Raw genomic sequence first — 21,682 nt, 5'->3', positions numbered from 1 at the left:
ATAACCATTCAAAATCAACCACCACCGCTACCAATCTACATCCCGACATAATACCATTAAAAGCCCAACCTCCGAAACCTGAAAATTACTCGTCACACCACCATCACTACCAAACACTGACCCCAGCTCTCCATAATCAACCCACAACGACCGACCCTAAACAAATCGAAAATTAGAAACCTCCGGGAATTATGATTCGAAGCCCTCCAATCGCCACCTTCATCTTCTCAATCAAAACCAAAATCAAAATCGCACTCACGTCAGCAAAATACAAAATTCTGCAGCACCACCACCAAAACCACAACAAGAACAAAGGAGACAAAAAATTTACAGTTACAGAGTATGATTAAAATGGAGTATCATTATTGCATAAGAAAAAGTTTTGCATTGATACGAGAAACAAGACATTCTTTGAGAAAACTCATTGGTTTATAAGCTGGGCCTGGTTTTTGAGAAAAACTAATTGGTTCAATGGAAAGAAAAGAGACCAAAGAGAATATGGGGGTAAATTTTGGGACAATTCCAATGCTGGCAAGCAACGGTCGGCGGCCGAAGTGGCAACCACCGGTCGCTTTCTAGGTTTAGGGTAATGGGTGGCTGAAATTTCTGGATTTAAGGTGGTAGGTGGCTGAAAAATTAGAGGGAGAGGGAATCTTAGCGAAAGAAGATTGAAAATAAAAAAAAAAAAAAAAAAAAAAGTAAAGCTCACCGTTTTGATGAGTAGGAATGACGAAAGAAAAATAAAAAAGGAAAACAGGTAAGCTAGCCATGTCATCAAGTAATGCCACATTTACAAGTTAAATATGCATGTCAGTGCATTTAACAGTAAACAACGAAGGGTTGGACCAAATTTTCAAATACTAAAAAATAGAGGTAGCATCAATGAAGAACGGATATAAATAAACTACGGGTACGATTTGAAATGACACAGTAATTAAAAAAAAAAAAAAAGAAGAATATGATAAAACACGATAATAAAAAAAAAACTTTTTATATATAATAATTATTAATTAAAAATATATGTGAATACGCAAAAAATTCGGAAGTGTCAGTGCTTCATAAGGTAATATTAATATTAAAATTATTATAGAAAGACTAAATACACATTTTGACATAAGTAAAAAAAAATTCGATAGTACAATTTGGAAAAAAACAAAACCAATATGATTTAAAATTTTAATAAAAATTATAAATAAATTTGACAAAAATTAAAAAATATATTTTATATTTGACATATCTTCACAAATTACAATACAATAATTTTCATAATTTTCGTATTTTACAAGTGCGAAACACGTAATAAACACAAATATTCTAACTGTAAAGTCTAGTTTATGCTATCAAACCTTAGGTTGAAAAGGAAATACCAGCCATCTTTCCTACATTGATTCCAGCTCATTACAATTTTGCATTTTACTCCCGAAACTAACTTTATATCAATTATTACAAACAATGGAAGATGCAAAAAAATTTTGAAATTTATTGATGAGGCACGGGAGCAATCTATTTACATGATTTGCTGTAAAGCAGAGTCTCCAGGGAGGATCTTACCTACAGCATAAAAAAATAGTAGTATACGTTACATGGCCATCTGTGTAATTTAGATCGTATACCGCCTGAAACAGTTGGTTACATTGCTACAGAGAATTTTAAGCTCAAGACACCATATCTGATCTGTTGCTTAAGCCACCACAACTATGATGAAAATCAGGAGAATGATCCCAAAGATTAACAACAGCAAACACCTCTGCATTAAAAAGTCATAGATTTGTTCACAAAATGCAAACATTGATCAAAATTGTTAGAGTAAAAATAGCTTTAAGTTGTTCCTATAAAAAAAAAAGTCTACATATCATCCACAGTGATCTTAATCCAAGAAAATAGGAAACTGAAGAAATATGCTATGTTAAACAACTATAAAATTATGACTAAAAATTGGTAAAAAATAATCATATTTAACAAACCAAGAACCTCACTGGGTACTGTTGCCATATTTCAGGAAATGGAACAGATATTATTCAAAATAAAAGAAATAAAATAAAATAAAATTCTTAAATATCTGTTAATACATGCTCTTGCAACCTATAGATGCCATTGCCAACAAAGGATGTCAACAACCAGCATGTCAATGATTTAAAGAAACCCTATTAATTGACATCTGGGTAAGAAAATAAAATGATAGCTGACAATCATGTCTTGAAAGCATTTGTAAATGAAGCCCAACAGTAACCATGTTTAAAAAATACAAATAATATATTAAACTTGATGGCAATCTAGGAACCTAGCAGCTAGCACCTGTCAAAGTTATTGTGTTGCTTGAGTTAAAGACTTTAAGTAATGTAATGATTACCTTTCAACTTACTCCCATAAATTACTCCAATAAACCAAAAACATCAACAGAGACTTAAGCGGGAAAAAATAGTTTCATGTGAAAAAAAAGGGAAAAATATTCAGATAAATCAAACTTACTGTAGATGAATTAGCTCTCTGGATCTTGGATGCCTTTTTAAGATGTGAAGTAGCTTGCACAGTTGCAGCATGGGAATTCTCAATGTTCGAACCAATGTCATCTGCAAGGAAAACATGTTAAATATCTTGTTACACTAGCAACCAAAGCTTTGGAGAAACTTGAGCAGGAAAGTGAGGTATACAAAGGACACAAGTTTTACCAATCATGGCTCCTTGCTCACGGACCAAAACTGCTAGATCTTTGAAAATTTCATTCACCTCACCAATCTGTTGCTGAATTTCTTTGATCCCCTGATCTCTTTCTTCAATAATGGCTTCATTGAATGTGATTTCATTGTCCAACAGTACAACTTCTTGTCTGTTAACAGAGGATAATTTGACAACTCTAAACATTTGCAGGAGGGAATTACATGTTTTGGAAGGCAGGTCGACACATCAATCTCTTTAACTATGGAAACTCAGGCAAGTCAATTGATGAAAATTAAAAGGAAGGGAAAAGAAAACAGGTTTGCCCCGTGAATGCTTGCTACAACAGCTAAGTACACATATCACTCCAATAACAATGAATATATTTGAAGACAGGCTTCCCCCATTTAAAGCCTCAAAGAAGGACACAGTAATCCACTGCTATTTTTGTGGCCAAGTTACTCAGGAAACCATCAAAATGAGTCTCACAATAGCAACTTTTTAAACAACAGCAATTAGGTTGATCAGTTCCAAAAGTAACAGCTTCACAAAAGAAGGTTATATCATCAACATACAACGTAAAAACTGCTAACCTTTTTGATATCAGAAGAGTTTGCAATTCTGGACTCTTAGATGAATTTATTTCCACCTCATGGGCAGCATAACTGTGCATGTTTAATACAAGATATAAGATAAAGCACTACAGTCATGCAATAAAGTTAACAGCTGAGCAATAGTTAAACTATAGACAGTCTGGTCAACCCCTGTTAAACAAAAAGTAGCTCAAAGATGCTTGGAAGATTTCAGAAGTAATACAAACACCAATCTTGAGTCACTCTTTTCAAGAGCAATAGAAAAATTACAAAGAAAAGTTAATAGAAACAGTCTGAGTCATTTTTCAGAATTTATTTCAATTTAATATACTGAAATTTCCACACTCCAGAATAGATTTTACATTTTCCCATTTTATTGTTACTAGATGTGTTTAAATTGCAATTCAGAAACCCATAAAAGGCTGGCTAGCTTTTCAAACCTAAAAGATGCAGACAAGAGAGATATACCCAGATCCAACCATTCTGCTATAACATTGAACATGCACATATGCAAGTGTATATTGATAGATTCACACATAAATGTTCTTATCTACAATCTACAGGATATGTGTATTTATGCAATAGTGCAATCACAATTGCTGTATGCACATAAGAGCAATCTCTGAGCCAGTAAAAGTTACCTGGAAGGAAGAACTTCTTTGGGAACAAAAGGAGCATATGCTGTTTCCCTCTCAGCCGCAAGCCTTTGAGCCTTCTGAAAGTCTTTGAGAGCTGACTGAAAATCTTTCGCAAGCTTAGCATCAGCAATCTTCTTTAAGGGCTGCCATTCAATGAAAAAATTATCAGGAGACGAATATAAACCACTACCTCATTCCTCCTCAAACAAGAAATAAAATGCCACTACTCTTACCAAGAATAAGTATACCAGGGAGGACTTAGCAATTTCTAAAAAACCAATCTAGTCAAAAAATGGGATGACTCGTGAGAGGTTAAACACAATAGAGGTGTCTTAGAACCCCGGAATAGGACTTACTTGCATCTGTATACCATAATTCTTTTCACTCGCATATTATCCAGTTCCTTTATCTTTGAAAAAAGGTGAGAAAAACAAAACATATAGCAATTACACTTACACTAACTTCTGCATCCTGATCATCTTCACTTGCTTCCCTTAGTTTAGCTGAAGTCTCTTTGACCAGCTGCCCTATATGTAGCCTTGTCTTATGCCTGCCAAGGAAGACATCCAGATGTAAGGGCCAATGGAGAGCAAAATCATTGGGAAAATATCATCTTGAGCGACACAAAAGGAAATAACCCACTCCCATCCCACAAATTCCATCTCCTCTATCCCAAGATTCGAGTACAAGACACTTAATTTGGAGTATCAAGTTCTAACCGTAAAATATTGATTAATTAAGCAATCATTCGTTCATTCATCCTACCAAACCTCTAGAAACAAAACAATAAAAAAGGACTAATTATTTGTTAGTTGTACATGGCTAAACATATTACCGAACAGAAGTTCAAAAAAATACAGAAAGAAGGTCCAAATTATATTCTTTAATTCAATTTTGAAATAACTTAATATAAAACCAAGAGCTTAATACATTTTTGCTTTTGCCCCCATATTTTATATGGTCAATTTTAGTTTTGTATAACCAGGAAAAAAAAACCCCTAAAACAGTAAATAAATCAAGTTAAACTTCTCAATGGAAAAAAAAAAATAGAAAAACCCATATTCTAATTTACAGAAAAAAAAAAAAGAAAATTACAAGTAAATTAACCATTAGATAACAGAAGTTGAAGAAATCCAGAAAGAAGGTCCAAATTTATGTTCTTCAATTCAATTTTAAAATAAACTTAAAATAAAACCAAGATCAAACTAAATTTTTGCCCTCATAATCTGTGGTCAATTTTAGTTTTGTAAAAAAAAAAAAAAAAAAACCTAAATCAGTAAATCAAGTTAAATTCCCAAATTAAAAAAAAAAAATAGAAAACCCATATTCTAATTTACAGAAAAAAATGAAAAAAAAAAGGAAAATTATAAGCAAATTAATCATTAGATAACAGAAGTTGAAAATATCCAGAAAGAAGACCCAAATTTATGTTCTTTTTAATTCAATTTTCAAAAACTAAGATTAAAAATAAAACCAAGAGTCAAATACATTTATACGCCAAAATTTATATTGTCAACTTACAACTTGTCGCGTAATCCCAAGGTATCTTTAGGGGTACCAAGGGAATTAACAAGACGATCAAAACCCAAAATAGCAGTTCTGATTTTGAATATCCCAGCCGCCACCGACTGCGAAGCGGAAGCCGAAACCTCTACCTTTTCTTGCTTAAGCTTTTGCTGTGAAGAATTCAAGTAGTTGTTTTGCTGTGGCTGTGGCCTAACGAAACCAGCTTCAAGATCCTGGAAACTCATTTTCTTCTTTGTTTTCTTTTCTTTTTTCCTTAATAGGGAAGTAAAGAAGGAAATTAGTTAGGTTGAAGAAAGCTAAATGAAGAGTCACCAAGGAAAGAAACAAAGAAAGGAAAGCTGAAAAGAAAGCCACAAAACTAAAAAATGGCGTAGAGTTGATGTAAGTATTTTAAAAATTTTATATTAAATTAATATACCAACTTTGTTAGTTGTACCTGTTAAAGTCAAACTAGGACAATTGACGAAGTTTCCGTGCGGCCCCGCCTTTTTCCATTTTCTTGTTTCGACTTTCGATTACTAACATGTATAATATTTGGGCCGATTAGAGTAACCTTAACAAAATAAAATAAATTTTAATTAAAACAAATTTATCAGCGATTGTGCGATCCGATCCATTGATTTATAAAGTCAAAAGAATCAGCAGTTTTTTTATTTTAAAAATTTTTAGAGATCGTAATGTTCACATCTAATAAATAAAATTTGTTACTTATCCCAGATAAAACAATTAAGATAATTTTTAATCTAATTTTTATTCTTAATTTCTGTATAAGTTTCCAACATCCCAGATGAAATGATTATGATTTAAGTTTTAACGGTCCCAAAAAATAAAAAATATCTGAACAAGTGAAATTTTTTTAAAACTCAATTTAATTAACTCGCATTAATTTTATAAATTCAACTACAGAATAATAAAAAAATTAATGATAAAAAAATAACAAAAAAAATATATTATTGAGAATATTAAGATGATTTTGATCCAACCATAGCTTTGTGGGTTTGACACACAACTTGCTTTCCAGCTTTTTTTTTTTTTTTCAGATGATAAATGTGGCAGATAAGTGTATAATTTACATACCTAACGTTCCTGAATTCATTTTTTATAAGATAATAAATGTTATTATTTAAAAAAATCAATGATAGAATGAAACTGATACCAAAATAAATGAAATAAATAAATCAATTTGTACCTTACCCAGTTGATGCTCTTTCGTGTTTCATCTTGAAATAAATATGCAAAAAATCTAAATACAATTTGAAAGATGCATGATCCAACAGGCTCACGAATTTTAGTTCTTGAATCTGATGCTCCTACTGATTCCGACATTGATTCCAGAGGTTTCTCCGCCATATTGACCAACTGGTTTCCTAATATCCCGCACCTGACCTTTTCGTTGTTTCTCTCGTTTCTTGCTTTGCAACTGTATATCATGAGAGAGACATAAACTGACAATCCAAACAACGAAGTATTATTGTATCAAATGCAAGGAATCCAAGTTTTCTGACAAAATACCCTGTATTTCTTCCTCGGGTTTTTGGTGTTCTTATTCCGTTGACGAGTTAAACCTCTATTCTTCTCTATCTGTTGCAAATTGACAGATACAGAGTTATGTTAGGAAGCAGTGAAGAAAGAAAACTTGGTCATGCAGGAAAGTAAGGCAAGAACCTGATGAGTTATCTGCCGTTTTCCATCAACAGTTTCAGTTAACGATGGGGGTGCTGAGGTCCTGCAAAATAAAAACATTACAAGGACACTATACAAGGACTGGTTTAAATCCAAATTTTATCCAACTTTTGGCAGCTGAAAGATTTATCTTTTGTTGCTAAACTAGTACAGGCAGGCAGAGGCAGATTAAAGGGTTAATGTCGCATGTCCATGGAGACACCAAAAATTAGAAAACAAGAAAATTTGAAGGAAATTTTTTTCTTGGACACCCACAAAATTTTCCCCTAGACTCTTTTCATTGACAGAATTAGTAAATCTGTCGGCAATCATTGGTCTAATGATTGTTTATTTACATATATTGAAAAGAATGTATTTGGTAAAATTTGATAGTAAATCTGAAACATACCTTCTATACATCTCATCTTTCGCAGCAAGTTTCGCAGCCCTTTGTAGCTTCATTTGTTTATAAAACTCATCTTCCGAATCTTCTGTCTTCTGTATCACCATTCTCCTCCACAGAAACACCTCCGTGATCCTCAAAAGTGTCATATTCACCTCCGTGGTCATCCTCTGATTTAACTGCTGCTCCTGCCAGTACTCTGAGCTCATGTTTCCTCCGCCTTTCTCCAATATCATCTCTCTTAGGTAAATCATCATCACCTGATACAACCTTCTCAACAAGATGGAATGGAAGGTCAGGAGAAGAGTTATATAATCTAGGTTACACATGAATCATGATGAAAAGTTAATCTGCAAACACTAAAAAAGTGCACATTAAGATTTTGAAATTTTGTCTTTAAAGAAAAAGGTCATAAAATAAATAATAATAGTCTAAGCTACGCAATCCTATTGTTTTTTTTCCCCTAACTTAGGTCCATACATAGAGAAAGGTTTCTGATTTCCACTTCCAGCATCAATTCCTTTGTAAATCATTTTCTTGGTTGGTCTAGCAAGCATTGCCCAAAATCAGGGAAAGAAAGTCTCAAAATTGTAGAAAAATAAAACTTTTTGCTGCTTGGTTCAAAGGAAAACAAAAAGGGAAAAGGTAGAATATTCAGAATGCCTACCGAACCGTGCATGCTCTACCAAGACCAACCAACAATGCAAGTATAAGAAGGAAAACTAAACAGTTGAAACTTTCAGCATCTTCCTACGAGATATAAGCTATGGACTTCAAGAATGATAGCAACTAGAGATGGCAAAAGCTGAACCAAATTTACTGGAAAAGGCTGGCACTAAACATAACACACTGTTCTCAGTAGCTAGCAAACCCAGCACTAAAAGTTTATATGCTTGCCACATAATGAGGTCAGCAATGCTGGCTGAATGAACTTGCTACTTCCAAGTGCATTCAGAAAGCTCATTAAAGACATATTTCTAATGTATCTTAATATTTCACTGGAGATATAAAAACAGGAAATTATGTCGGGATTTATACCTTGGACTTGTTCTGCTTAGCAGTAACAAGTTGGGAAATTTTATTAGAATGCTGTGAGATTGCATGTCCATTACTCAATCCATGAGCACCTCCTTCAACATCCATAGCATCATCGGCAAAATCATCATATGTTTCAAGCTGTCTGTCAAATCCCAAGTTGAAAGAATTAGTACTCAATACAGTCAAAACGAAAATAAATTACAAAACAAGGGGAAAAGAACCAGTACCCATTCACTGGTTTCACATGTTTCTTGGTTTTATCAGGTTTTTGGATGTTGGAACCGAAAATTCCCTTCTGCTTCAATTTTTCCTCAAGAGCTGCTCTTACCTTTAACATTTCCCTGCTCTGTACACCAACTTGATCATTCTGCATTTTCTGGGGGAATCTCAAGTAAGATATATTGCTACCAGTGACATAGCAGAGAGAAAGAAAAAGAAGAAAATTTGAAGCCATTTGGAGGGAGAAAAGATGTGAGGCATAAAGAAAGGAGAGTGAAAAATTAGCAGCAGTAGTAGGCACATCTCACCTCACGATTAAGTTTCACCTCCCTGTTGTCATGGTTACTTGCAGACTCCATTTTTAGCAAGTTAGGTGTGTCGTCAGGCTGAAGCATGAAATGAGAAATCAGATGACTGGCAAAATCACAAGAACCTAAAAGACATGTTACTGAAAGACAACACTAATGTATTTTGACTACCTCTGCCACTTGTTCATTTCCTACTAGTGATGGATCATTATACTTCGTGCCAGAGTCAGATACCAGTTCAGCACTCTCTTTAACCAAGTTGTGTCCCATTTCAGCCCCTTTATTCTTCAGAATCTCCTCCCATTCAGAAGGAAGGTTCCCATCAAGTTGTTTCACCTGTTATGTGGAGCAAGCATTAGAAAGATGAATACAGTAACTCTAGTAACTAACAAACAGCCTTAATCTCACATCAAAAACCTGTAATTCTCTATCAATAAAAGAAAAATAAAATAAAATAAAAAGCAGAAAGGATGTATTGTTATGTTCTGGTGGGTTACGTACAGTAAAAAGTTATCTACTTAGAAGTGCAGCTTATATTGACCTAGCATTTCCTTTTGAGATGCAGCCAACTAGTATTGACCACTTGATTTTGCAGAATAACCAAAGTAAAAGAAAACCATAAGTTAAAAATTTGTCAATTCTATTGCTACGGCTACACATACAGGCCAATAAATGCAAGAAAAGATACCCAATGATGAAAAGCAAGTCACCTTGCCCACAGGTGATGCATGTTACCTCTTGTGTACAGCACAGAATAAATTCATAAATCTAGAAAACAATATTCACTTTCCAAAGATAATGACCTTATCAAGTAAGCCTTGGAGCTCCACAATACGACCTAAGACAGGATGATCACGAACAGGCTGCCCTTCAGACTTGAGAAGAAGATAAAAGGTTATTGCTTGACAATAGGCCAGCAAAAGAATCTGCTTCACCTCCAGATAGCGCATCCCACCTTCCAGAAAGATCTTTCCTTCTTTAGCCTTCAGAATACATAAAATCCTTTAGCATGTAAGTAAAACATATAAAGAAAATTAGGAGTCTGAAATTATGATATATCTAATATCTGAGATTATCCTTTAAAGTAAGAAACATATTAGGAGTCTGAAATTATCTTATATCCAATGTCTGAGATTATCCTTTAACGTAAGAAACATTATCCTACACACTGGGACTGGATTTTTTCAACTCTGCAAGAAGAGTTAGAGGGTATGCACATGCCCCAATAGGGTATATTTACAAAATTAATTAATTAATTAGTTACTAAATTGAAATATCGCAGCCATCTAACCTTGCTTGTGGAGTTTAAAAAACTACATAGCCAAATCAACCAAAAAATTTTCTTTTAATCATCTCAAACTACAAGATTGAAGTTTCCTAGATAGACCCAACATGCAATCAATCAACCAAATGCAGTGGCAGATCAAGCATATTATTACCCTTCTATTTGAAAATAGAAATAAAAACAACTAGAACAAGCATACCTTTCTTAAAACTGGATTAAGTTTGCCTTCAAGCTCTTCAAGTGCAGCATTCAGCTCTGACAATAAACCAATTAATTCTGGTGCAGAACTGAGAAGCAAAACTATTAGCTTATAAGCCATAAGGTAAGAATAAGAAAAACCAATCAACCACCGCCCAACCCCATCAAAAAAAAAAAAAAAAAAGCAAATATCCAATCCATGTAATATAATAACAGAGAAGAATTCTTCTAGTTAAATAAATTGTTTAAAATTTCCATCAAATAAAACCACCGATTAAGGCATACCAGTCTGACATAAGTGGATTCAGAACTGAAAGAATGTCTATCAAATATAAAATTTCAAAGACAATACACAAATTTTTATCTTACAAGCTCATTTATTCCATGAAGCCAGAGAGGCAGAGACCTACCACGAACCAATTATGTTATCAGAGGGACAATGCATTGGAAAAGAAGCATAGACAGAATGAAGAGCTTTACAACTAGAAGATTGATAAATATGAGACATGAACTACGATCCAATAACTAACAAACACGTATACAGAATATCTAAAGATGCTTATACACACAATGCTTCCACAGTTTAATTTGGAACAGTGGATGATTATTGGAATAACAGGAATACAAATGAAAGTTCTCACACATTAGTTATAAAACATACCAACAATAAATGCCATAGTAGAAAGGGAAACTAAAAACAGAAAGTAAAATACCACACCTGAGTACCACATCCCTCTGCTCTTCCTTTGACAAAGCATTCAAATCCTTCTTCACCTCCTCAAATGTAGCCAAGTCATCCACAGCTTCTTCACTAACTATGGATAATTTTCCACCTTTCCATTTTGCTGAAATTTCCTGTACCAGGAACGTTTTCTCAGTGACTGAAATCTTTAAAGTTCATATGTCCTTTCTCAAGTAAACAATGTTTTAAATGTCAAAATAACAGGATAGCAAACAAGCCTCACCTCTAAGGTCAATTCTCTATTAGTCTCATCTTCACTAGCATCTTCAAGGCCAAAGTCTTCAATTGATAAATTTTTTGCTCTTGCCTTTTGTATTTCCTTCACCTCATCCTCCTCTTCCATGGGAGCCTCATCATCACTAGAGTGCAACTTGAAGAGTACATGAAACAATAAGTGAAAATCTTTCATCTATTTCAAAAGACAATACACAAAAACATCTGCAAAGGACACTTGGTTATTCACAAACGACACAGAAGAAATTAGGTGGTGGCCAAAAATGCAGTCAAGTAAACAAGATAGATGGACCTGGAAAAGAAACTTAGAATTCAAATTCATACCTCAAAATCACGATTATCACCACCATAATATCTGCTCTTTATTCCACCCCACGGAGCCATTTCTTCTTTCTCATCCTCATCTTCTTCATCGTGCATTTCATCCTCAACACCACCAAGCTTTGCTCTCAAAAGTTTATGTTGCCTTGCAACTGCAAATCACATGCAATGAGTAATTAATAGAAATGTAACTCCAACCAAATGTAAACAACAAATACTTGTAAAACCTGCATCAGAAAATAAAGTATATATATATCTACCTAAAATATCACCTTCAAAATCATATGAAATGGAGAGAATAAGGAGCAGAGGGGAAAACTTACATAACTAAGCCAGTTTCTTCTACAAAGCAGAATAAAATTCAGAAGACATAGCAAGTACATTAATGGTAAAAACAAGGCAGAGAAAGAGGGGGGTCAATTAGCACTGCAGAAACATTAAGCCATTCTTCTAACCCATGACAGAAGTACCTAAACCACAAAAACACACATAAACAAGCAAGCATATTGCTATATGCAAAAAAATAAACTGTATTACATTAAGTCATAGTCCATATGGAGAGAAAATGAAAAAAATTCTAGTATCTTAAAGTAAAGAAAAAGCAAAATACGACAGCAAATTTGACTAACACACACAAATCATTTTGCATTCTTGTCATTAAAGTTTGTTTAACATGTATGCCAAGTAGTTGTTATGGTAGCATCAAAGAAACACAACAAACTGTAATATATTTTGAACAATATTCTTACTTTTTGCAGCAAACTTAGAAACATGGGCATCATCAATATCATCATCACCTTCCTCCTCATCCTCCTCATCATCATCATCGATATCCTACACATGTAGAACAACAACAGCGAATTAGACTGTAATAGAAAGTTAAAAATATTCTACCAGCATTCTTGAAAGTGTCAACTTGCCATCCTCACGCAATCATTTCCAATATTTTCTTTCAAACTTGATCCTTTTCAAATTTTTTCTATGTTAGCGTAAAGAAAACAGAAAATTCTCTCTCTTTTTTACCGGTTTCATTCCTACCATTCTTAAAAATGTATAGAAATCATTAAAAATAAGAATCCCCAGCTTCAATTTATTAACCCGGATTCGAGAAGCTAAATTTTTAGATATATTATAATATTTTAATGTTCAAAGTTTGATAATGACAAAAAAGTCAGGAAAAAAGAGAACCCGAAGATCAAAAACAGGATGCTCATCATCTTCATCTGAATCCCCAGCATCCTCATTCACATTTAATGGAACAACATCCCTTTGCTTATGAACTGCAAAAAAGAATAAATAGTAAAAGATTTTTAAAAAGAGAAAAATATTAGTAAAAATATAAATAATTTATGAAAAATAAAGTAAATTGAACTTACAAACATCGATTTCGTCATCGATGTTTTCAGGGTCGACGACTTCGTCGTGTCGATGTCTTCTCTTAGGGTTTCTTTTGTCTTTCTTCAAGCTCTTTTCTCTCTTTCCCATTGCTACGAAACTAATTTCTTGATTTCTGAGTTTAATTCAAAAAACCTGATTCCTGTTGAGTGATATTTTAGTAGTATTGATTGTTTCTGTATGTAGCAAAATCGGTTTTTCCAAAACCCTTTTGAAATTTTCAGAGAATTCGGAGTTGAGCCTAGGGTTTATGCTCCAGAGCAACTATTTGGAAAAATAGTTGGATTTGGGCATTAAAAAACCTTCGAATGCCCAAACCTCTTATCAAAGAGCCCAATATTTGTCAGCCTCGAAAAAAGCCCAAAACAGTTTCGATAACCAAAGGTCCAAATCCAACTAAATTGATTTTTAAAAAATTTTAATATTTATATTTTTTTAAATAGTGAAAATTTTTTATTATTTAGATGAGTTAATGAAAAAAAAAATTTTTAGGTTTTTTTTTGAAAAGTCTGTTTTTTAAATAATATAGATATAACTATTAAACTTAACAAATGATTTATTAGTAAAATTGTTAATATTCAAAATAGTTATACTTTAATATAATAATATTTAATATTAAAATATTATATTAATATTAAACAATTAAATTAAAACCATTTATTATTTCTATTAATATTTAAAATATTTAAAATAATATTACTATTATTAGTCTTATTTCTATTAATATAATAACATTAAAATATCATATTTATTATTAAAATATTGATACTATTAAAATAGTTATATTTTATATTGAAAGTGTTTATTATTAAATCATAACAAAAAAATTATTTATTTATATTTATTATTAAAATATAAATATAAATACCATTGTCAATAAAATATAAAAATAATATATTTTTAATTTAAAATATTAAAAATTTTATTTAAAATAACCATGTTATTAAAATAATATTATTAACTATTAAAATATTGAAAATATTATTTATTATATTAATATTTATTATTGAAATAATAATAATAATATATATAACTTAGTGTTGGGCCTTTAAGAAATAACATAAGAAGCAAATGAAGGAACTTTAGAATTATAGGATTAAATTTTAATTTGTTATTGTTGTATTGAAATAATAATATAATATTATTTAAATTTGAAATAGTAAAAGACTTTTAATGTTACTTTTAATTTTTAATTAAAAATAAATAAAAATATTTGCATTCATATAGTAATATTTTGAGTTAGGTTAAATAAAATTCGATCTAAAAAATATGTTCGACTTGAGTAATACTATACAAATATTTAAAATTAAAATATTAGAAGATTATTATTAATGTTTTAATATTTTTAAGTAAAATTAAATAAAAATAACTTTATTAATATAATAATATTTTTGTCGGGCCAAATTAAGCTTAAGTTTAGAAAATCATGTCTAATTATTGACTTTATTAAAACTATACTCACAAGTTTGATAATTAATCATATCCATATGTTATTTTTTTTCGAAAATTGTCATCATTTTTTAGAAAAGGAAGATAATTTGAAAAAATTATTTTTCTTTGACCAATAAACTATTTTCATTTATCATTATTTTTTATCAACAAATACAAAAAAAATAATTATTTTTTTATAAAATAAACGGAGTTTGAATCTCAATTACCAATCACAATCACTAGGATAAGGTTTGAGTGGATAATTTTGAAGTCAATACCATAATACCTACCATTAGAGGTTTAATCATTCCAAATTTAGATGACACGGTGAGAAGCTCAAAACTCAATTCAAGGTTACAAATTCAACAAAGTTTAAATTTTTAAAATCAAGTTGAACTCAAAATAAAAAATAATACAAACTCATCCAAATGAATTTATTTATTAAATAAAAAATAAACTTAAATTCCATATTTAGTTTCAAATCCGATTACATGATATGAAATCCAAGCTACTCTTTAATGGAGTTACCGATACAAAGTTAGTCTATGTGTTTTAGGATTATATAGAATGAATTATTTATACAGGATCAGTCCAATGCAGTTTAAAATAATACTTTGTTCACTATGAATTTGCATAAACTTTAAGAAATTCATACTTTAATATTTTTCATTAAAAAATTTAAGAGAGCATTTGGTTCGGGGGAATCCACACATTTTCTCTTGAAAATTTACTGTTGAGTATTTGATTCAAACATTTAGTTTAGGGTAATTTTATTTCGAATAAAACTAATAGATTTTCAACAGTATCTAAAGTCTCGAAATCAAAAACCCATATCTCCCTGTAGTATTCTAAAATTTCAGAAGAAAAAGTAGTATTATTTTCAAATTTGACCTAATTAAAAAATTATGAAATAGATGTTATCATTTTAAAAAGCATGTTTGAAAATAAATGTAAGTCAATTATAGGTTTTTATTGATAAAACATTTGGTTTATGTATGACATTTGGTATGAAAAACACATTCAATCATCTCTTACAAAAAATTGAATGAAATTATTTAAAGCGTTTCTGATAAAAAAACGCATTGAATAATCTCAAAAAAATTTTATGAGGGGATTATTGAAAAATTTTTTTTGTCAAAAATACATTGAATTATCCTAAAAAAAATTGAAACAGATTATTCAAAGTGTTTTTTCCTATAAACGTCTTGAATAACCTCATTCAATTTTTTGTAAGGGATTGATTATTCACAGTATTTTCTAGCAAAAAACATATTGAATAATATTTTCAAAAAAATTGAAAGAGATTATTTAAGGCGTTTTTTGTCAAAAATACATTAAATAATAAACTCATAAAAATTGAAGGGGATTATTCAAAGTGTTTTTGACAAAAAATACTTTCAATAACTTCATTCAATTTTTTATAAGGGATTTTTCGATGCATTTTTTAGGTAAAAATACCTTGAATAATCTTCTCATAAAAATTGAAAGGAATTACTTGACTAGCCCCATTCAAAATTTTTTAAGGATTATTCAATATATTTTTTCAAAAAAAAGAGGGAAAAGATTGTTTAAAGTGTTTTATGGGCAAAAACATCTTAAATAATAAAAAAAAAATTAAAGAGGATTATTAAAAACGTTTTTTACTGGAAACGCATTGAATAATCCCCTCATAAAAATTGAAGGGAATTATTCAAAGCGTTTTTTGCTAGAAACGTATTGATTAACTCCATTTAATTTTTTCTAAAAGATTATTCAATGCATTTTTTCTCAAAAAAATGAAATGGGATTATTCAAGGCATTTTTCGAACAAAAATACATTAAATAATCCTAAAAAAAATTAGAAGAGATTATTGAAGGTATTTTTTTTTATCATAAATGCATTGAATAACCTTATTCAATTTTTTGAAAGGGATTATTCAATAGATTTTTTAATCAAAAATACATTGAATAATCCAAAAAAAAATGAGAATGGATTATTAAAGACTTTTTTTTTTTTTACAGAAAATGCCTTGAATAATCTTCTATAAAAAATTGAAAGAGATTATTAAAGGTGTTTTTAGTCCAAAAAGCTTTTAATAATCTGTCTATAAAAATTAAAGGAGATTATTCAATACGTTTTTTTGTCACAAACATCTTGAATAATTTCATTCAAATTTTTTATAAAGATTATTCAAAGTATTTTTTGATAAAAAACATATTGAATAATCTCCTTTAATTAAATATTAAATTTTTTAAGCTACTATCATATATGCAAAAAAATATATAATAATTATTCAATATTTAATATACGTAAATTATCCTTGATCAAAAGAATAAATCTAAATACGAAATTCTTGAAAAAAAAAAAAAAACTCTAAATATTATATTTTCTTGAAGATTATACTTTTTCTCAAAATTTACTATTCCATAGATCAAACGCCCTTTAAAGATTTAGTTCAATTTTATTCCTTTATTTTCTATATACTCATTGGCATCCGGCGCCAGTTGCTTGCACAAATTTTTAAGGGTCATGTGTTTTGTTTTTGTCCCGTTCTCTAAACCCTAGTTATTGTTTTATTTATTTTATGGATTTTTTTCTTTATTCAATTTCGTGTAATGACTCTAATTGACAATAATAAAAAGTAAAGATAAATTTAGAAATTTTAAGTATATTTGATATTTATTTTTTATAAGAGACAAATAAGTTGAGACTTAAAAAAAAAATTAATTAAATAAAGTAAAACGAAGGGAATAACTTTTAAATAACATAAAAAAAAATTACGGATCATCTTAATATTATTGATTCTAAAAAAATTTTGAAACATGGATCATCGGTCAAATCTCAAGAGTCAAAGACCATTCTAAAAGCGATCCGAAGCCACTGGTTCAGGAGTTTGTGAGTGATCCTGTGTGGACCTAAAATGAGATCCAATGTGATGCCTTTCGAAATCGCTTAGGTGGGCTCAATGTAAAGGGGCCCGACCCAAAATGCTTAATAAACCCAATGTAACAATGATTGAAGATTTTAAGGAAAAAATGAAATAATAATTCCAATTTGCAATAAAAATAATAACAAATTGATAGATTGAAACTCGAAAATGAAAACTTCGTGACCACGTTCCTTCGCATTTACATGTCAACCCCCACTCTTCAAATCATCTATACCCAACTCTATCTAAACTTACAATAACTACGCTTCTTATCTTGTACAGATATGCCAAAATACCCTCAAATTACATCTGAAAGGACACAAGCTTCAATAAGGTACAATTGGTCTAAGCATGAAAGTTAAACATATATGTTAAGGATATTCGCAGAAGATATTAATATCCACCCCGTAATTTCGTCAACAACGTAACTTCTCCCTCAGAAAAATTTCCATTTCGTTTTAAAATTTGTCGGAAAGAAGGGAAAATAAAAGAAAAATTTTTTCCGGTGAAAAAAGATTCGATCTCTGTTGCCGTAAACGGAACTTCATGGCGGTTAGTGCAATTTCTATGTTTGTTTTTCTCTATTATCTTGTTTGGTCGGCAAGAAGATTTATGACAATACGAAAAAGAATTTATTTTCCAATTCAGTTTCAACTTGAAGATCTAAGTTATTCTTCTTCTAATATAAATATGAGTAATTTAGTTTGTAATTGTTCTTTTTCTCTTTTTCCTTTTCATCTGAAATTGTAGAGATTTTACAAATTTTAATTATTTGAGTTCTCATTTATTAGGGGATATAATCTAATCTGAGTTTAGTTTTCTTCAATTGTTATGCATTTTATTTCTTTATTTACTCTGTCTCTTAGCAATTTTATTATATATTTTTTATTTTATTCTTTTTGATGAAATTTTTTTTTTTACTTGATTGACAAAGAATTTTGATTCTATCTTTTTTGGATTTGTATATGCAAACTGTTCATCGACCTGGTTGATTTCATTCTGTATGCCAATTAGGAATTTATTAAGTTCATAAAAAAAATGCTCAATTAATGCTCTCTTTAAGGAAAAATGAAAATTTACGGAATTTAACTTGCTCTAAGGCCTTCCCTAATTTGAATTTAATATTGAATTATCTATTTATTTGCACGCGATGAGGTTGAACTTGAAATCTAATAGAAATTATGATTTTCATTGACCCTAAAAAGATATGGGATGTTTTCTTGGTAAATGCATGTAATAATGTGGAATGAAAGATGCTTTATCTGATTTGGGGTTTATAAGTTGTTCATTTTTTTGACAGATCCAATCAGTGAAAGTGGGCAACGTTTCCTTGGGTGCATCTGAGCAAGATATTAAGGAGTTCTTTTCCTTCTCGGGTGAAATTCAACATGTTGAAATGCATGGGTTAGTTATTACCATAAGATATTTAAGTTTCGCTGTCCCTTTTCTGTTTGCATGCTCTTCTCTACAGTATGGGATACACAAAATAATAAAAAAAAAAGGTGGAAAATTGTTGAAATTACTTCTTCTGTCTTCTGACCCATGTAGTTGTACCACTTAGTGATGTTCTGTAATTTTGTAAACGCTATCTGGTCTAGGTTTCTTACTGCTTTCGTTTTTTTTTTTTTTTTTTTCGTTTCCATTCAGTGATAATGAACGATCTCAAGTTGCATATGTTACTTTCAAGGACCCACAGGGAGCAGAGACTGCTGTTCTTCTTTCGGTATGCGCCTATCTCTTTTCTTGAGTTTTTCTGCATTGATTATATTAATTATTTTCACTGACTCTCCCATATTCATCAAATAATTGGAGTTTATTCTTTTGTTAGAAGGAAAATGGTCAGTCTCATATATATTGGAATTAAATGTCTATTTATCTTTTGTGGAATCTCATGTTTGATGTGCTTTACAAAGCAAATACTTTAATGCATTGCCGATGGGATCACCATGCCAGTGCCCATTTTGTTTAAAGTATTTTATTAGTTAAAAGATAGTAAAAGATATCTTCCTAAACCCTAAACAACCTTTGCTACTAAAAGATATCCGCCTTTGAGGGTCCTTGTATGCATTTGGCTGAGTATTTGGATTTATATCTTGAATTCACACTATGCTTTTGATTTATGATAATTGGTTTAAACTAAAAACTTAACGTCAAGGAGCTGATCAAATCTAGTTGCACATTTGAATGGTGTTTAAAACCTTTGTGGCTGAGGTTTCAATTTGTATGTGTTATTCTGACTTGTGAACAATTTATTTGATTGCAAAAAACAACATTCATGTTGGCCGTTTGGCATCATGGGATAAACAGCAGTTATTCTACTATAACTTGCATTTAGTATCATGGTTTCAAGATGTATTTATTTTTGTTTCCCTTTTCCTTTTTGTTGATTAGATGTCATAATCTTTTGTAGCAAGATCAATTTGATTTGAGGTTTGTACATCAAATTGTTCTTCCCTTGTTGCCTCTACACTTTTTAAAGTAAAGAGGGAAAAGAGAAGAGGCAAGCTGATGGCCATATTATTGCTAATTGGCAGTGCTTCAAAGTTTGGTTAGCTTTTTTACAAGAGAGCAGTTTCCGTAAATGCTAGTGTTGATTGATTGGATAGAATTTTTTTAATTTCATTCTTATGAATTCAGATTACATGGTTTTCTTCAGGGGGCAACAATTGTTGATCAGTCTGTTACCATAGAGTTGGCTCCTGATTACAAGCCACCTGCTACTGCTTCTGCAACACCTGTAATATCATAACCTACGGCAATCTGCTTTGATTTTACTTACTAAATGATGTTTCTAATTTGAATGAATTGTTCGATCTCCTCAGGCAACTGAGAACAAAGGTGCTGGCCGGGCTGAATCTGCTGTCCAGAAGGCAGAGGATGTTGTAAGCAGCATGCTAGCCAGGGGATTCATTCTTGGCAAAGATGCAGTGAACAAAGCAAAGGCCTTTGATGAGAAGCATCAGTTCACATCAACTGCCACTGCCAAAGTTGCTTCTCTGGACCAAAAGATTGGTTTTACTGAGAAAATTAGTGCTGGCACAACCATGGTAAATGACAAAGTGAGGGAAATGGACCAGAAGTTTCAGGTTTCTGAGAAGACAAAGTCTGCAATTGCAGCTGCTGAACAGACAGTCAGCAATGCTGGTTCTGCTATCATGAAGAATCGTTATGTTTTGACTGGAGCCTCATGGGTTACTGGTGCATTCAACAGGGTTGCTAAGGCAGCAGGTGATGTGGGGCAGAAGACAAAAGAAAAGGTTTTGGCTGAGGAAGAACAAGCTTGCAAACCAGAGGGCTATGCACGCATTAACGAGCATGAATCGCCCAAAGCTGCTAAACCCACTACTAGTGAGCAACCTTCCAAGCCCTCATCTGCACAAGGTTTAATTCTTTAATTTGCAAAACACTGTAAATACGAATATGGAAAGTATGGATCTTGTCATATCTGAATTCTGTTTTCTAGTTTGGTAGTAGTTAAATGTAGGATAGTTTGTCAAATATTGTTTGATAAATATTGTTTGATATGTTTGCTACACTTGACTTGAAAAAATAATAGATGCCTCTCCAACATTGCAGCATCAATTTGACTCATATATTCATATTCATCCTTTCTAAACTTTAGAATAAGGAAAGTTTCTTGTTTTGTCATTCATTTGTGCATTATCATCCTGCATTGGTGCTCCTAATTTTCATATTTCTTACTGTCAAATTATCAAATTTCTGGTTGCTTGTTGGCTCTTGAGAGTCCAGATAAATTGCAGGGGTCACACTTGCATCTATAATTGTTTGTTTGTTCTCAGCAGATGATTTAGTGCACAAGAGTTAGAATGAACCAAACCGTCCGATGGAACAGTGTTTTCGGTGATGTATTCCTGTCAAAATATAACTATGACTATATGTGAAAATATGTATTTAGAAGCAAATGTCAAACAAAATTTGTAAAACAATCATCATTTTTTCTGTATCAAAGTAAAAGGAAAATTAAGAAAAAAGTAGTATTGTAAAGGGACCTGATCATATCTTACGTTTGGATCTGTATATCTTTGAATTGGGTTTTTTCTGATTCTCATCGACCACTTTTTACGAACAAAATTATGCTCTATTCCATGCGAATTTCTATTTTC

At 31.2% G+C, this 21,682-nt stretch overlaps 2 protein-coding genes and 1 pseudogene across 11 annotated transcripts; 1 reads left to right on the top strand and 2 right to left on the bottom strand.

Annotated features, from left to right (window-relative positions):
• Window positions 1–1,460: 1,460 nt before the first annotated feature.
• On the bottom strand, window positions 1,461–5,867 carry LOC111276901 (syntaxin-22-like). Of its 4 annotated transcripts, XM_022862862.2 has the most exons (8): window positions 5,850–5,867; window positions 5,408–5,665; window positions 4,343–4,436; window positions 3,890–4,029; window positions 3,249–3,320; window positions 2,670–2,854; window positions 2,470–2,570; window positions 1,461–1,747 (listed from the first exon to the last, which is right to left on the bottom strand). In XM_022862862.2, the coding sequence occupies exons 2-8, from the start codon at window positions 5,635–5,637 to the stop codon at window positions 1,682–1,684; spliced, it is 888 nt and encodes a 295-aa protein (XP_022718597.1). In that variant the 5' UTR covers window positions 5,638–5,665; window positions 5,850–5,867; the 3' UTR covers window positions 1,461–1,681. The 4 variants fall into 4 exon arrangements, with proteins under 4 accessions (XP_022718597.1, XP_022718598.1, XP_089619852.1 ...); XM_022862863.2 differs by lacking the exon at window positions 5,850–5,867 and having other exon boundaries at window positions 2,670–2,827; window positions 5,408–5,795; XM_089763726.1 differs by lacking the exons at window positions 3,249–3,320; window positions 5,850–5,867.
• A 730-nt stretch (window positions 5,868–6,597) lies between these two features.
• Window positions 6,598–13,487, bottom strand: LOC111276900 (protein THALLO-like; annotated as a pseudogene). Its single transcript, XR_016343550.1, has 16 exons — window positions 13,200–13,487; window positions 13,012–13,103; window positions 12,573–12,657; window positions 11,827–11,975; window positions 11,492–11,638; window positions 11,245–11,381; window positions 10,528–10,615; window positions 9,847–10,026; window positions 9,215–9,379; window positions 9,044–9,121; window positions 8,744–8,892; window positions 8,517–8,658; window positions 7,485–7,748; window positions 7,079–7,139; window positions 6,926–6,994; window positions 6,598–6,833 (listed from the first exon to the last, which is right to left on the bottom strand). The product of XR_016343550.1 is annotated as a protein THALLO-like (transcript).
• A 4,382-nt stretch (window positions 13,488–17,869) lies between these two features.
• LOC111276898 (binding partner of ACD11 1-like) lies at window positions 17,870–21,671 on the top strand. Of its 6 annotated transcripts, none has more exons than XM_089763723.1 (6): window positions 17,888–18,110; window positions 18,859–18,962; window positions 19,206–19,281; window positions 20,215–20,295; window positions 20,381–20,906; window positions 21,359–21,671. In XM_089763723.1, exons 1-6 carry the CDS (start codon window positions 18,105–18,107, stop codon window positions 21,382–21,384), a joined length of 819 nt encoding a protein of 272 aa, XP_089619849.1. In that variant the 5' UTR covers window positions 17,888–18,104; the 3' UTR covers window positions 21,385–21,671. The 6 variants fall into 6 exon arrangements, with proteins under 6 accessions (XP_089619851.1, XP_089619849.1, XP_089619850.1 ...); XM_089763724.1 differs by having other exon boundaries at window positions 17,889–18,110; window positions 21,362–21,671; XM_022862859.2 differs by having other exon boundaries at window positions 17,892–18,110; window positions 20,381–20,939.
• The last annotated feature ends 11 nt before the right edge of the window (window positions 21,672–21,682 follow it).

The sequence above is a fragment of the Durio zibethinus genome, chromosome 7 (assembly GCF_047325235.1).
Source record: "Durio zibethinus cultivar Kanyao isolate XHJ-2024 chromosome 7, ASM4732523v1, whole genome shotgun sequence".
Taxonomy (NCBI): Eukaryota; Viridiplantae; Streptophyta; class Magnoliopsida; order Malvales; family Malvaceae; genus Durio; species Durio zibethinus.
Note: the sequence above shows the minus strand (reverse complement) of the source record. Positions and strands in the feature narration are given on the sequence as shown.